Source organism: Lycium ferocissimum, chromosome 1 (genome assembly GCF_029784015.1).
Source record: "Lycium ferocissimum isolate CSIRO_LF1 chromosome 1, AGI_CSIRO_Lferr_CH_V1, whole genome shotgun sequence".
In the NCBI taxonomy this organism is placed as follows: Eukaryota; Viridiplantae; Streptophyta; class Magnoliopsida; order Solanales; family Solanaceae; genus Lycium; species Lycium ferocissimum.
Window position 1 is genome coordinate 21,372,790 of NC_081342.1, and position 13,705 is coordinate 21,386,494.

The 13,705-nt window shown below is 33.3% G+C and overlaps 1 protein-coding gene across 1 annotated transcript; it reads left to right on the forward strand.

The window, feature by feature from the left end:
* The first annotated feature begins 5,570 nt into the window (after positions 1-5,570).
* Positions 5,571-7,855, forward strand: LOC132052089 (probable inactive patatin-like protein 9). The gene is made up of 2 exons (XM_059443454.1): positions 5,571-6,727; positions 7,394-7,855. The coding sequence occupies exons 1-2, from the start codon at positions 5,798-5,800 to the stop codon at positions 7,613-7,615; spliced, it is 1,152 nt and encodes a 383-aa protein (XP_059299437.1). The 5' UTR covers positions 5,571-5,797; the 3' UTR covers positions 7,616-7,855.
* Positions 7,856-13,705: the final 5,850 nt, after the last annotated feature.

The following is a 13,705-nucleotide window of genomic DNA, read 5'->3' on the forward strand; positions in this document are numbered from 1 at the left end:
TATCCAGCCCCAGGGGCCCAAACCCCTTTACCCCGAATTTGGTAATAAATTTGAATTTGGGGGGTTGATAGGGAGAACTTTAATCTATTTTGGGTTTATAGAAAATAATTATAGATTTGTGTGTCATAGCACGTGTATATGAACATATGCGTTTGTTGATTCGAATCAAGATACAAATGTTTATGATTAAGCCAACTATATCGGGAAGAATAAGCATAAAATGCCACCGATCCGACTCAAAGGAAAGAGAGCTTCAATATATAATTTCTATTACAATGTTTCGATCTTCAAAAAAGCCTAACCCTTAAAAGTGAGAAACGCCTCCTATTTATGCTTTTGCCTTAAGCGCTTGCATATAACTTAAAGCCTTTTTCGAATAAAGTAAACCCTAAAAGGATAACGCGTCGTACGGTCCGACAATTCGTGGTCGTCGGCAGACAATGTGAACGATGTTGGCGCGTGGTGATTTTATAACCGATTAATCGACTAACGGCCACGATCAACCGTACACGAAACCGACCAACGGCCACGATCAACTTGGTCATGTTGAACGGATCGGCCGTGATGCGGAGTTTGGTCCTGATACCGGGACCAAACAAATTCGCTTCACTTTTCTCGTGTCAACCGCAGCTCGGCAATATCACCGGGCCGGCGGAAGACGATCACGCCCCGTCTTTCTATCTCCGTCCCCGCCTCACTGGTCTTGCTTATATCCGGTTTTTACCGTATACAATAACAATTGACACTAACACTTCTACTAATTATTGCACGCATGAAAGGCCAAATATTACCTAACAATGCATGATAAACATCAACTAAAAGACAAGTGTTGTCAAAATGAAACGGTTGCTAGACTTCAAATTCTTTTTCCTTTTAAATAAAGTTAACGAGAAAAGGAGGAACTAAACAAGGTATAAGCGGCATAAGAGCCATTAATATTTGTACTCATAGCAGTGAAATTAATATTATGACCTTTAACCAAATTTTACCGAGACTTGGCTTTAGATTTTGTAGAACTTGCAATGACTCCCCACTCCCCAGTACAAATAATAGATTTGTGTCGTAATTTGAGAGAATTTAAATTAGTTGGATCAGTAAATTTTATAAAATTGAATACGCAAAAAAAAAAATTGCAATATAAATTTTCCATAAAAACGTAAGGGTGGGAAAGAGGCAAAGTTCGAAGGGTGGGGGGGGGGTGTTGCGGTGGTGGTTTCAGCCTACATTAAAAAGGTGAGTTTCACAATGGTATTTAAGAATAATTTTTGATTCGTATATTTTTACTCCAATGTAGGATCAATTCATAAATGTAGATTTTAGCTTAAAATTATGAAAACAGAAAACTGAGAAGGAAAGATCATATACAGGGATTTATCCTTTATAAAAACAAAAATATATCGTCTTATGTACAAGAAATTTAATCTAGATTGTTTTCAACTACCAGCCGAAAGGAATAAGAAAGTAAAGATAACTGCGGTAAGAATTTATTCACATCAAATATTTATATCAAACCAATTATTACCCGTCCTAATCTATGTGACACTTTTTACTTATTGAATCAAATGATGTGAATTTTGACCAACATTTTAAATTGTATTTTCCATCATATTGACATGAGAAGTATTCCATCTTATAATACTTTTCGTAAAGTTTTTTAATATCTAAATTTTAATTTTAAAATATTGAGTTGACCTAATTCAATTTAGCTTCAAAAATTAGTTAAATTCACTCTTGATAAGTGAAAAGTATCACATATATAAATTGGGACAGAGAGAGTAAATACTCCCTCCGTTCACTTTTACTTGTCCACTTTGGACTTTTCACGCTGTTTAAGAAAATAATAAATGAAGCGCATAATTTACTAATTTACCCATATTAATTGGTGCATATTTTTATTGGATTTGAAAAAAATGATTTGAAGTGAGTTTTTAATAACTATGGGTAAAACAGAAAGAAAAAAGTTGTCTTAACTTAATATGCGGAAAATGACAAGTAAAAATAAAAATCTATTTTTGGAATAGTGAACAAGTAAAAGTGAACAGAGGGAGTATATGATATGTATATCCATTTATGTACTCTCTCTGTCCCATATTTGTCCACATTACGATAAATATTTGTCCCAAAATACTTGTCCATTTACAAAATCAAGATAGAATTTATTAAGTTTTTCCTACTTTGCCCTTAACATTAATTGTTTTTTTAAGTAACCAATATTGATTAGAGTGTAATTAATTGGAGAGAGAGATAAGGATAATGTAGTAAAAATACACTTTTATTTATGAGTTCTTAAAAGACGAGTAAAGGAGAAAGAGCCCGTTTGGCTTAGCTTATAGGTTGCTGAAAACAACTTATAAGCTTTTTTGAGTGTTTGGCTGACAAACTTATAAGTCATTTCATTTTTTTGCGCGGAGTGCCCTTCTTTAGGGGTGGTCTTTAAATTTTGCCCCTCATATTTGTGGTCTTTAAATTATGCCCCTCATATTGCTGGTCTTTAATTTTTGCCCTTCGCATTGCAACTTTGAGCTTTTCGTCGAAAATCATGAGGTTCCGAGTTCGAACCCCCGCTCAAGCATAAATTAAAAAAAAATCGCAAGACAAGGTTTGGGTCGTTGTAGAGTGTTTTGGACCCGATACTTTGTTAGAATTACAAATTTTACGACCAGATACTCACGCTTACGTGGCAGATTTGGCATCAAGATGCCGTCCCATAACTTTGATAATTCCTTCACAAAGTTAGCGCGGGGGGCATACTTTTAACGGGCAACTTTTATACGACCCGCATAACTTGCGACTGAATCATCAAAGTTGATGCCGACCCGCATACTTATGCCAAGTTTGTCCATAAGGCATAAGTATGTCGGGTCCGCATAACTTTGTAATTCCTTCACAAAGTTACGCCGGGGTCCGATAACTATTCGTTCAATCAACAAGCACGTATTTGACACAACAACCAGATAAAATCGATTAGTGAAACAAAATGCCTAAAAACTATAATGCAATTATTCCCCGCGTGTTGAAGTTCAACTATCGTAGGTCCAACAACGAGAAGCAAACTAGTAGCCCTAAACCAAAGATACATTAATAAAATCAGTAATAAATGTCATTGACACTGAGAGATAATCCCTTTTAAAGTTGGCATATCAAATAATGTAAGGTCCAGCAAAAAGAAATGACCAACTAATGATGTTTTTTCTGGGATCTAAAGCAAAATCTACTGGAAAGCTCTTCAAGTATTTCATAACATTTTGACAGAGATGGAATATCTAGCAAACTTGAAGGCATGCATACTACATTTACAAATATTTCATCAGATCCCATGGACTATGAAGATTTTATCGTGCCTCTTTGTTTTCATTCCTAACACATAAATTGCAGCCTTTTAACACATAAACTTTTATACGATCCGATAACCCCCGTGAAGGAATTATCAAAGTTACGCGACCAAGATACTTGTGCCAAGTTCCGCCCACAAGGCATAAGTATGCCGGTCCGCATAACTTTGGTAATTCCTTGACAAGTGTATGCCGGGGGCATAGCGAAATTTAAACTCGCCTTGCGAATTTTTTTTTAAATTTTTGACCGGGCGTGGGTTCGAACTCCGGAACCTATGGGTTTGAAATTTTCAAGAAAATTTAAAGATTTCAAATATGAAAAAGAAAATTTAAAGACCACCAAAAGAAGGGTATAATTGCCTAAGTCATTTTGCGCTTAAAATGTTCAAAAAAAAAAAAATGGGCCACTTGAGTTTATTTTTTAAGCTTGTTAAACGGCCCAAAGTGGACAAGCAAGGGAGTACTAATAACATTAACTATAATGTAGTAACAATCTGAGGGGGAGGAAATGCAGACAATATTTTGTTTGCTTGTTGGCACGCACGTCCTTGTATCTGGTCTAAACAATGTTAATTGACGCACTTAATTAAGAAGTAATTTCTCGCTTTTGTCATTTTCTCTTTTATTTATGAATAAATAAATGACAATCAATTCAACTTCTTTTTGCCAGTCCAAATGCCGAAATAATAGTCCAATTAGATAATTTAATCAGTGACCAGGACATTACTGTTCAATTGCTGATGTAGTTCCAATGGAATAACTTTCTCAGTGACTTTTTTATCACTGCTAAACTGCCTTAAAACGTGTTACTAATTCACATGTTGCCACTTTTTTAACAGTTTTTTACTCTATGTTCAGAGGAAAACCACCTCTAGTACATATTTTTGGATAATCATTCGGTGGCCGGAATTCATTCACCCATTTAATTCGAATTCGCATACTAGGAAGTCCACTTAAAGGGGTTTTAGCGCTCTCCACAAAAATTGACTTTGTTTTCTAGGTTCAAATCTCAGATTTCTAATGAAGGGGGACACAACCAATAACATTCAACCACATTCCTGGTGGTAAGGAGATACCATATTGAACGAGCTACCTACAAATGTATATTTTTCCAAACAAAAGAAGTTACTGCTAGCTTGTTTTAATGTTATAGCACGTATTTAATTGTAGTACATCGGCACAAGAAAAAGTATAAAGGTCAAACAAATAAACAATACTAGTACTAGTAGAAACAATAGTGAAGACAATAAACTAATGAAAGGCTGTGTCACTCAACGGAATCCGATGAAAGCACGTCTTTTGGACGTGCATCCTTCGCGGAAACACGTGATCTTTATTGTTTTTATATCAACAAAAATATAACAGCCTTAGGGACACCCTCAACTAAATTTTTCAATTCTCCAATTAATACCGGTCCCAAATAAATTTTAAAAAAAAGATAATTAATAAATTCTCAGAAAGGACCTAGAGTTCGAATGGGTTCACAGCCACACATCATAAAACTTACTTTAGAACTACTTGAATATGTAATTAAACAAAAAAAAAAAAAAAAAACTCGAAACGATAGTTAAATGAAAAATAGTTTACTGCCAAACTGAATTGTAATAGTGACAAGCAAAAACAAAATGTAAGCTTAGACATTAGTGGATTCTGAATCGATACTCATTTAAAGCTTATATTTTTATCACTTGTGTATGTTGATAATCCAATTGAAGATGTGCGAGTAACGATAAATATCTTATCACACCACACTTATATCAACTCCCTCCCTCCCATATTAGTTGTCAACTTTTACTAAAAATATTTATCCCAAAATACTTATCATTTCACAAAATTAAGATAAAATTAATTATTTTTATCTCATTTTATGTTCAATATTAAGTGTTCCAGAAAATAATTTATATTGATTAGAATGCAATTTATTAAAAAGAGATAAAAATTAATAAAAATACATTTTTTATTTATAATTTTCTAAGAATGTGTAAAAAAAAACATGATAACCATTATGAGACGGAAGGAGTACAACTTAAAAATAAATAATAAATATATTTACATCAGTTTATCACCACGAACTATAGTAAACTGATGTATAGTCCATACCTTGGTCTCCAAATCCCAAAAATGAATAAAGAATAAAGAAAAGACAAAAACAATTACTAGCAGTCAAAAGCAAACGTGGAAGCAGTAGAAAAAACTTGGAAGTGCTTAACTTGGTTATATATAACGTATAACCAACTCTGTGTTGTGACTTGTGAGTGTCCTTCTTTCCCCCTTGTTTTAATAACTCTCCATCACACACTCTCTGTATTTACCACAGAGCATACTGCACAGATTATATTTGTGTCAGTCAAAAAAAAAAAAAAAAAAACACATAGCAATTTCTCATCATAAATGCCTCTCAGAAGAAAATCGTGAACTTAACTGTTCCATTATAAATCAAATCTTTTGCTGTTAATTCATCAGTGATGGAGTTCAGTAAAATATCGCTAGAAATCTTCTCAAAATTGGAGCAAAAATGGCTGTATCACTACGAAGGAAAGAAAACTCGTATTCTTAGCATTGATGGTGGTGGTACTACTGGCATTGTTGCTGGTACTTCATTAATCCATTTAGAAAACCAGATCTGTGCTAAAACTGGTGATCCTCACGTTAGAATATCTGATTTCTTCGACATTATTGTCGGTACTGGAATCGGTGCTATCTACGCTACAATGCTTGTTGTTAACGGAAGTGACGGACGTCCGTTATTCACTGCTAAAGATGCCGTTAAGTTCGTAACGGAAAATCAAACACGGCTGTTTCAGTTGAAAAATGTCGGTGTTTTCCGAAGAAAAAAGAGGTTTTCAGGTAAGAGTATGGATAAGGTGTTGAAAGAAGCTTTTAGAAGAGATGACGGGAAAGTATTAACGTTAAGGGACACGTGTAAGCCTTTACTTGTTCCATGTTTTGACTTAAACAGTTGTGCGCCTTTTGTTTTCTCAAGAGCTGATGCTATCGAATCCTTAAGTTTCGATTTTGATCTATGGAAAGTATGTCATGCCACGTCAGCTAATCCGTCAATGTTTAAGCCGTTTAAACTTAACTCCGTTGACGGAAAAACATCGTGTCTTGCTGTTGACGGTGGTCTTGTAATGAATAACCCTGCTGCTGCTGCTGTTACTCATGTTTTGCATAATAAACGGGATTTTCCTTCCGTTACAGGTGTCGATGATCTATTGGTTCTCTCTATAGGTAACGGTCCGTTAAGTTCACCGACAAAGATGAAACTGAGAAATGATGGTTACTGCTCTCCCTCTTCTGTTGTTGGAATTGTGTTTGACGGCGTTTCTGAAACCGTTGACCAAATGCTTGGTAATGCTTTCTGCTGGAATCCTAATGACTACGTTAGAGTTCAGGTATCTGTAGAATTTTACTACTACTTCCAATTTCTTTGAAGCTAAATTAATTGACACTAATTTAATTCTTTCAAATTAAAACTTAAGTAAGTACTTCCGTTCCAATTTACATAAGTACTTCTGTTCCAATTTACATGACACGGTTAGAATTGTCTGAGTCAATCAATTTTTTTTTAACGGATTATCTTTATATGCCTTTTATGATATTTTTCACGTTGTTTTCAAATAGAAACTTTCATGTCCAAAATCACGGTTAAAGTTTAGAAGTTTAATGTCAAAATTTCAATTGTGCCTAAATTGGACAGAGGAGTATTAGGGCCTGTTTGGATGGCTTATAACTTATAAGCTATAAGTTAGGATCCTTTTTGACTTATTTTTGTTATTTTAATTTAAAAACAAGTGCTTAAAATACTTTTTATCTTACTCAAATACTGAACAAATAATTAAAAGCCAATCTTAACAGGCTACAAATTGTAAGTTTTGTACCTCAAACTGCGAAAACAGTATACTTGAAAGTATCGGTCCAAATTAAATTCGTTGCAATATATATTAAAAGTATTTTTTGGAGAGAAAAAAAATCAGATTTTCTTTCCTTTGATGAGAAGTATGAGATTGAAAAGTTTGACGTGTGTCAGCGTTATTAACGGGACTTATGTTTATCAACAGGCAACCGGCTATGCAAGTGGAGGAGTGGGAGCAGGAATTGCGGAGTCGTTGGAAGAAAGAGGAGTGGAGTCATTGCCATTTGGCGGTAAGCGGTTACTAACGGAGACTAACGGACAAAGAATTGGCGGTTTGGTGCAACGCCTTGTTGCTACTGGAAGAACTAGTGTGCCACCAAGTCCATGCAAGGAAACTGCCGTTAGTCCTCTTAGAAACGGACGTTAAAGTCAATTCTCATTTTACTTACTGTCCATTTTGTAATACTTTTTGTCAGTTTAAGCCTTTAACTGTGATGATCAATGCTGGAGTTAAATACTACTAGGCTGTTTAATAGTTGTACTACTACTTGTAGGACCATATATGTTTAGATCTCTAATGTTTTGAATCGAATGAATCGTTTTAAAATTTGCAGTTTCTTTCGGCTGTTTGATTGCCTGAAATCTAGCTAATAGAGTAAGGACAAAGCTGAACTTATTAGAGTATTAATTATTAATTAATGCCATTAAAGGTAGTGGAAGTAGGTGCTTATACCATTTAAAGCATCCAAATCTTGTATGCCCACTTACAGTTATTGAATTTTGGTAAAATATCAAATGAATTGACTTAGTTTTTATTGAGAGGTGTCACGATGCTTCATTAATTATTTTAAAATTCCTCTTCAAGTCAGTTTGACTTAAACCTTGAACACAGTAACACACTTCGGGAAGAAGAAAAATTGTTGTTATGGAGTCAGAGGGAACTCTACTTAATTTGAATATCAGTGCACATCAAAGTACTCTACTTAATTTGAATATCAGTGCACATCTAAGTACTCCATCCGTTTCAAATTATTTGTTCTGATTATTAAAAATAGTTGTCTCAAATTATTTGTTATTTTAGAAGTTTAAAGCATAAATAGTTATGGTTTCTCCATTTTACCCTTATTAGAATTTTGTCATTAATGGAGATGACACATGGGTGGAGCCACCTTAGGCGAAGGGTGTTCCGGTGCACACCTTTCGCCGGAAAATTACGCGGTGTACATTGATCAAATATTAGCTATTATGAGTATATATTTAATTTTGCACACCCTTAACACAAGTGAGAAGAAAATTTGCACACCCTTCGCCAAATTCCTGGTTCCGCTACTGAGATGACATATAAAGAAAGTTAACATATAATGAAGAGAGATTATAACTTAGATATAAATAAGGTAAAATAGGTCAAATACCGGAGTATTTCTTAAGGCGTGTGTAAAACCAAAAATGACAAATAATTTGAGACGGATGGAGTATTGAATTTTGTTAAAATATCAAATGAATTGACTTGTCACCAGGAAGCTTCATTAATTTACCTTAATTTTATAATTCCTCTTCAAAAGAGTGTGACTTAAACCTTGAACACCAGGAAATACTTCGGGAAAAGAAAAATTGTTGGTGTGGAGTTGGAGGGAACTCCAATTAATTTGAATATCAGGCCGGTGCACAGCTAGGTGTACGATTTCGTATTAATTAGAGTGGATCATATACATTTGCTAGTGTTGGCAACATGCAATACCAGTTAAATATTGCAGTTAGTAGGACTTCTCATACGATCCACTATCAACGCTTGAGATCTAGCTCCCAGAATTTTTTTTCTCTAGTATTGTGTGTCAAAATTAGAGAAGTATGAGCAGAAACCCCATGTCTAAATGTTACTCCTCCCTTTCATTTCCCCATGTCTAAATGTTACTCCTCCCTTTCATTTCATGTGTTTTAGTTTGACCAATCGCGAATTTTAAGCAAGGAAAACTTTTTTGTAATACTAAATTAAAGATATTTATAATGCACATAAATGCTTTTTGAGGAACGTTTGAACTCAAGAGTTCTTAAATATATATAGAAAGTAATAAGTATTATTTTTTTACTTTCTAAAATTAAAAGTAAGACATATGAATTAACATATACTAAGAAATATTCCCTCTGTCTATTTTTATTTGTCCAAAGATAATTAAAATAGATGTCTACTTTTATTTGTCCAGTTTGGAAAATCAAGAGATAATTTACTATTCCATACCTATTTTATCCTTATTATTAATTATTGGGTTGAAAACTTCAAGGAATTGTTAGTGTCCGTACAATTTTTAAAGTATGTTTGATTGATTTCAATTATTTAGATGATTTATAATAATTAGGAGTAATATAATAAAATCAACATTTTATTTATTGCTTCTTAAGAGGTGTGCCAAGTTAAACATGGACAAGTAAAAATAGACGAAGGGAGTAGTAAAATGAGTGAGAGGTTGAGGGAGATGCTGTTAGGGTTTTTTGCTCTAATTTTCTTATCATATTTGAGTTTTAATTTTCACTGGAAGGAAAGTTAGAGTATAACCATAATCATTTTACTTTTTTTGAAAGGAAAATATAACTCTCTTCCATATTTGGCTAGTCCTTTTCTTGGAGGAAAAGGTTTTGGACCTCTATAAATTGAAGAATCCTTCTCATATAACACAATATAATAGCATCCACAATATAGCCATTAAAGAATCTTTTTTATTAGGAGATTATTCTCTCCATAGTTTTTAATGCTTTCTTTTAAATTAGGTTTTTTAATATGTAGGTCACATGACCAAATCATATTATAATATTATGTTTTTTAATATATTTTCTTTGTTATCCGATTTATCATATTCAAGGTTTGCCATTATAAGCTTCCTCATGACGCTCTGATTATTTCGATTCCAATAGATGCAACGTTCAAAAACAAAGAACATTAACTTCGTCTTTTTATCTAATTAAATTTTGGTAGCACACTAATTATACGGTACTTGTAGTGAAAAGTATAAAATAACGGAGTAATAAAGAAAATAACTGGTGAATTATAAAATTGAAGGAGATGCAGATGGGGGAGCATGGCTGGAGACCAGTATGTTTCGCGTGTTAATTAGCTAATGGCGTTGAGGAATTTTTGGATTTAATATGGTTAAAACTTAAAACACGGACCCTTTCTGTCATTTCATATAATCTGGTAGTACTATTTTTGAACTGAAGTTTGCAGCAATGCTGTAAATTGTAATGGCAGCCAGTAGGTGGTTTGCAGTAAAAATAACGGTGTTACTGCTTGATAGTACAACATTACTACCTTGAAGAGGCTACAAGCCGAACTTTAGATGTTATAAATTCTAATGTACCAAAAAAAAAAAAAAAGTACAGTAATATAGTAGTAAATTTTATCATGCCAAACGGTCCGTGGTACTTCTTCTTCCATAAAGGATGTTGAAAAAATGATTTTTTTTTTCTCCTTTTACTTTTCTAGGGATGCTGAATTTGAAATGTTGAGTCAAATATCCTATCATAATTATTTCAGGTAGTTTGTTGAGTGACAGCAGAACCTTCATCTTCAAGCTAGTCAGTGGCATATTGCATACAATGCGTGAAAATTGGAATTCACCGATTGGTAGTAATATTTTCTACCCTTTCATGTCAAAGTGATGTTGTAGGGGTAACGGTGAATCATAGTGGAAATTAAGTTAATTTCATTTCATGGATAATAATTTAATTTTTATGTTACTGTAGTAAATTCACTATGTTACTTTTTATAGCGGAAAAATCTCAGTTTTACCTAAATATCAAAAAAGTTACTACAAACTGATTTTTGTAAGGAAAAAGTCATAACTGGACATAAGTCTCAAAGAAAGTCAATTGGAGGAAACAAAAAAAAAACATTTTACGTGCTATTTAGGCAAATTTGAATGATATTTTTAATACAAAATAGTGTTTTGTTCTACATTTATGATACTTGGGAAAAATTGGGTGATTTTTTCTTACAAAAGATAGTTTGATGACTTTCTGTGACACTTTATTAAAATTGGGTGATATTTTTTGTCATATAATATAGTGACTTTGGCATAATAAAATAAAAATCGAGTGATCATTCGTGAAATTACTGTAGCTTTTAGTATTGATTGCACATGTATTCAACGCTTTCAACTCAAATTTTAATTTATAACGTGTTAGAGAATTTGTATTCATAATAAGATATTACCCGTTATTATAAAGGGTGTAGAAAATAAAATTATGGTAAAAATTTATCCGTGCCCGATGTTTACTACAATAATATTCTACCTAAAATGTTACATTCACCTCCGGTGAGTCAAGGCACCCAAGCAATCTAAGAGCAACTTCTTTACTTTTTACCATTTGAGTGAAAATATTCTAAATGCATAGAGAAGTAAGGATACTTGTGGGCCTTCTATTTATTGGTTTATTGTTTTAGTGCGTCTTCTATTGTGCCACCAATTGGAACTTATACATATCGGTAAAAATCCAAAAAAGATTTCAGTTTAGTTGCAGTAGCTAGATACCAAAATTACCATCCTCGTTACGTTAGAAAATGTAAAGTTTTGTACCCTTTTGTATGAAATTCACCACAAGACATGACTGGGATTTGCATGAAAAGGGTAATGGAATCATATCTTAAAGAGATTTGTATAACAACTCTACAGTACTATCACTATGTTAATACAGATTTTTTTTGTTTAATTATTCAATATTCGAAATTTACAAATCCGATTAATTTATATTCACATTTTATAGAATCCATTTAAGGAAAAATACTCTTAATAAAAAAAAATCTCAATTCTAAAATCAACCTCTCTGATTAAGGATGGATAAATTTCGTCCCATGCCATTATCTCTTTTTGGTAACACGGATGCCTTGTGCTTCTTGGTTAGGTTGCTTTGGTTGGTGAAAGGAAGAACTGTAACTGGTCCTTTGGTTGGTGAAAGGAAGAGTCCTAACTCCTAACACTTGGCTTTGATAAACCTGACAATGAGATTCATGGAAAGTAACAGTTCTTCACTCTTAAGCTATATTTACTTAATTAATGTGGCAGAATAAAAATAAATAAATGAATAAACATCTACTTCCTCTCTGACAATTTCAATTTATTAAATAAAACAATGCACATAATTAAACATTAAATCAGACGAGTTAGAGGTCATGAATTTGAGTCTCATCATTACCGATTAAATGAGATATTTTCACGCCCTTGGCCTTATGGCGATTTAAAGTGTTTGTTTTTTAAGCTTTAATTTGTGGGAGGGATCGGGCAGAATATGAAATCCTAGCTGTTATGGAGTAAGACACTAGATAATAAAAGAATTGCTCTACTAAGTGTACGAATTTAGTACTATGTTCCACGTGACGTGAGGGTTCAATTTTAGCTCTAGTTCCATCAACCAAGCTACTGATTTGGATCTTTATTTATTAGTCACCAAAAGCAAGCATAGCTTGGATTTACTTTTGTATTAAATTCTAGATTGCACAGTATAGGGGACCCTAAATTAAACTAATAAGTATTGAAGAACTTTAGCATTATTTTCCCCTATAGTTTGATAAAAGCAAAAGTAAATCAAATTAATCCCTCTTCTGGGACACTAATTGCAAGATTTCAACTTAGAAAAAGCAAGATGCCATCTCATAATTTCTTCATATGTTAAGAGTATTTTTAACCGTAAAGGATAATTGTCGTCCAATAAGTGGACGGAGGGAGATTTTAACCCAAAAAGGCAAAAGTAACGCAAAGGACAATTAGGATTCAATAGATGGAAGGAGGCAATCTTAAACTATTTCCAATTCGTTAGGGGGCTTTTTAAATCTTGGGAAGCAATAATAATATTATTTTCAGTAAATTGTGTATTAATTATCTAGATTCCATTCTCATCAATCAAAAACCAAAGATGGTGACAACTGACAAATACCAGGTTATAAGCATCAAGCATATAAACCGAACGTTATGTGTTAGGAGTACATTAAAAATGACAACCTTGCTTGGCTAATTTGAGTGGCTCCACTATTAAAATATTTAATAGCCCCTTCTGTTTTTAGCTCTGAAATGCACCTGAAGGCTGAAGCCAAAAACAAGATTGGGAAGTGGGTCAATCTCTTATTCCCAAGCAGCAACTGTGCTTTGGGTCACCCTCCGTCACAATTCACAATCATCCATACACAACTAATTGCTTAATTTCTTTCTATATGTGTGTTTCAATTGGTTTGGTAGAAGTGGAGCTACATGGTCTCAAGCAGGTTTAATTAAATGTTCGTTAGAAAATTTTACCATGTAAATGTATTAATAAAAGTTTGAATATATATATAAGTTGTTGTATCTTCATGACATAAGGGTAATATTTAATGCAGTGATCGACAATGATAACTCAAAAGATTGTTCTAAGTTACATGTTCAAATATTAGCTGCGACATTCATATATATACAACTTCAACCAAATTGGCTCAGTTTTACAGTCCCGTCTCTTTCTTTCAACTTCTTCATAATTGTACTTCATTTATTCATATCCT

What these genes read in the sequence shown, in the direction of transcription:
- LOC132052089 (XM_059443454.1), top strand. Translation starts at nt 5,798, where the DNA reads ATGGAGTTCAGTAAAATATCGCTAGAAATCTTCTCAAAATTGGAGCAA. An exon ending in ATGACTACGTTAGAGTTCAG is followed by an intron (nt 6,728 to 7,393) that starts GTATCTGTAGAA and finishes GTTTATCAACAG; the next exon opens with GCAACCGGCTATGCAAGTGG.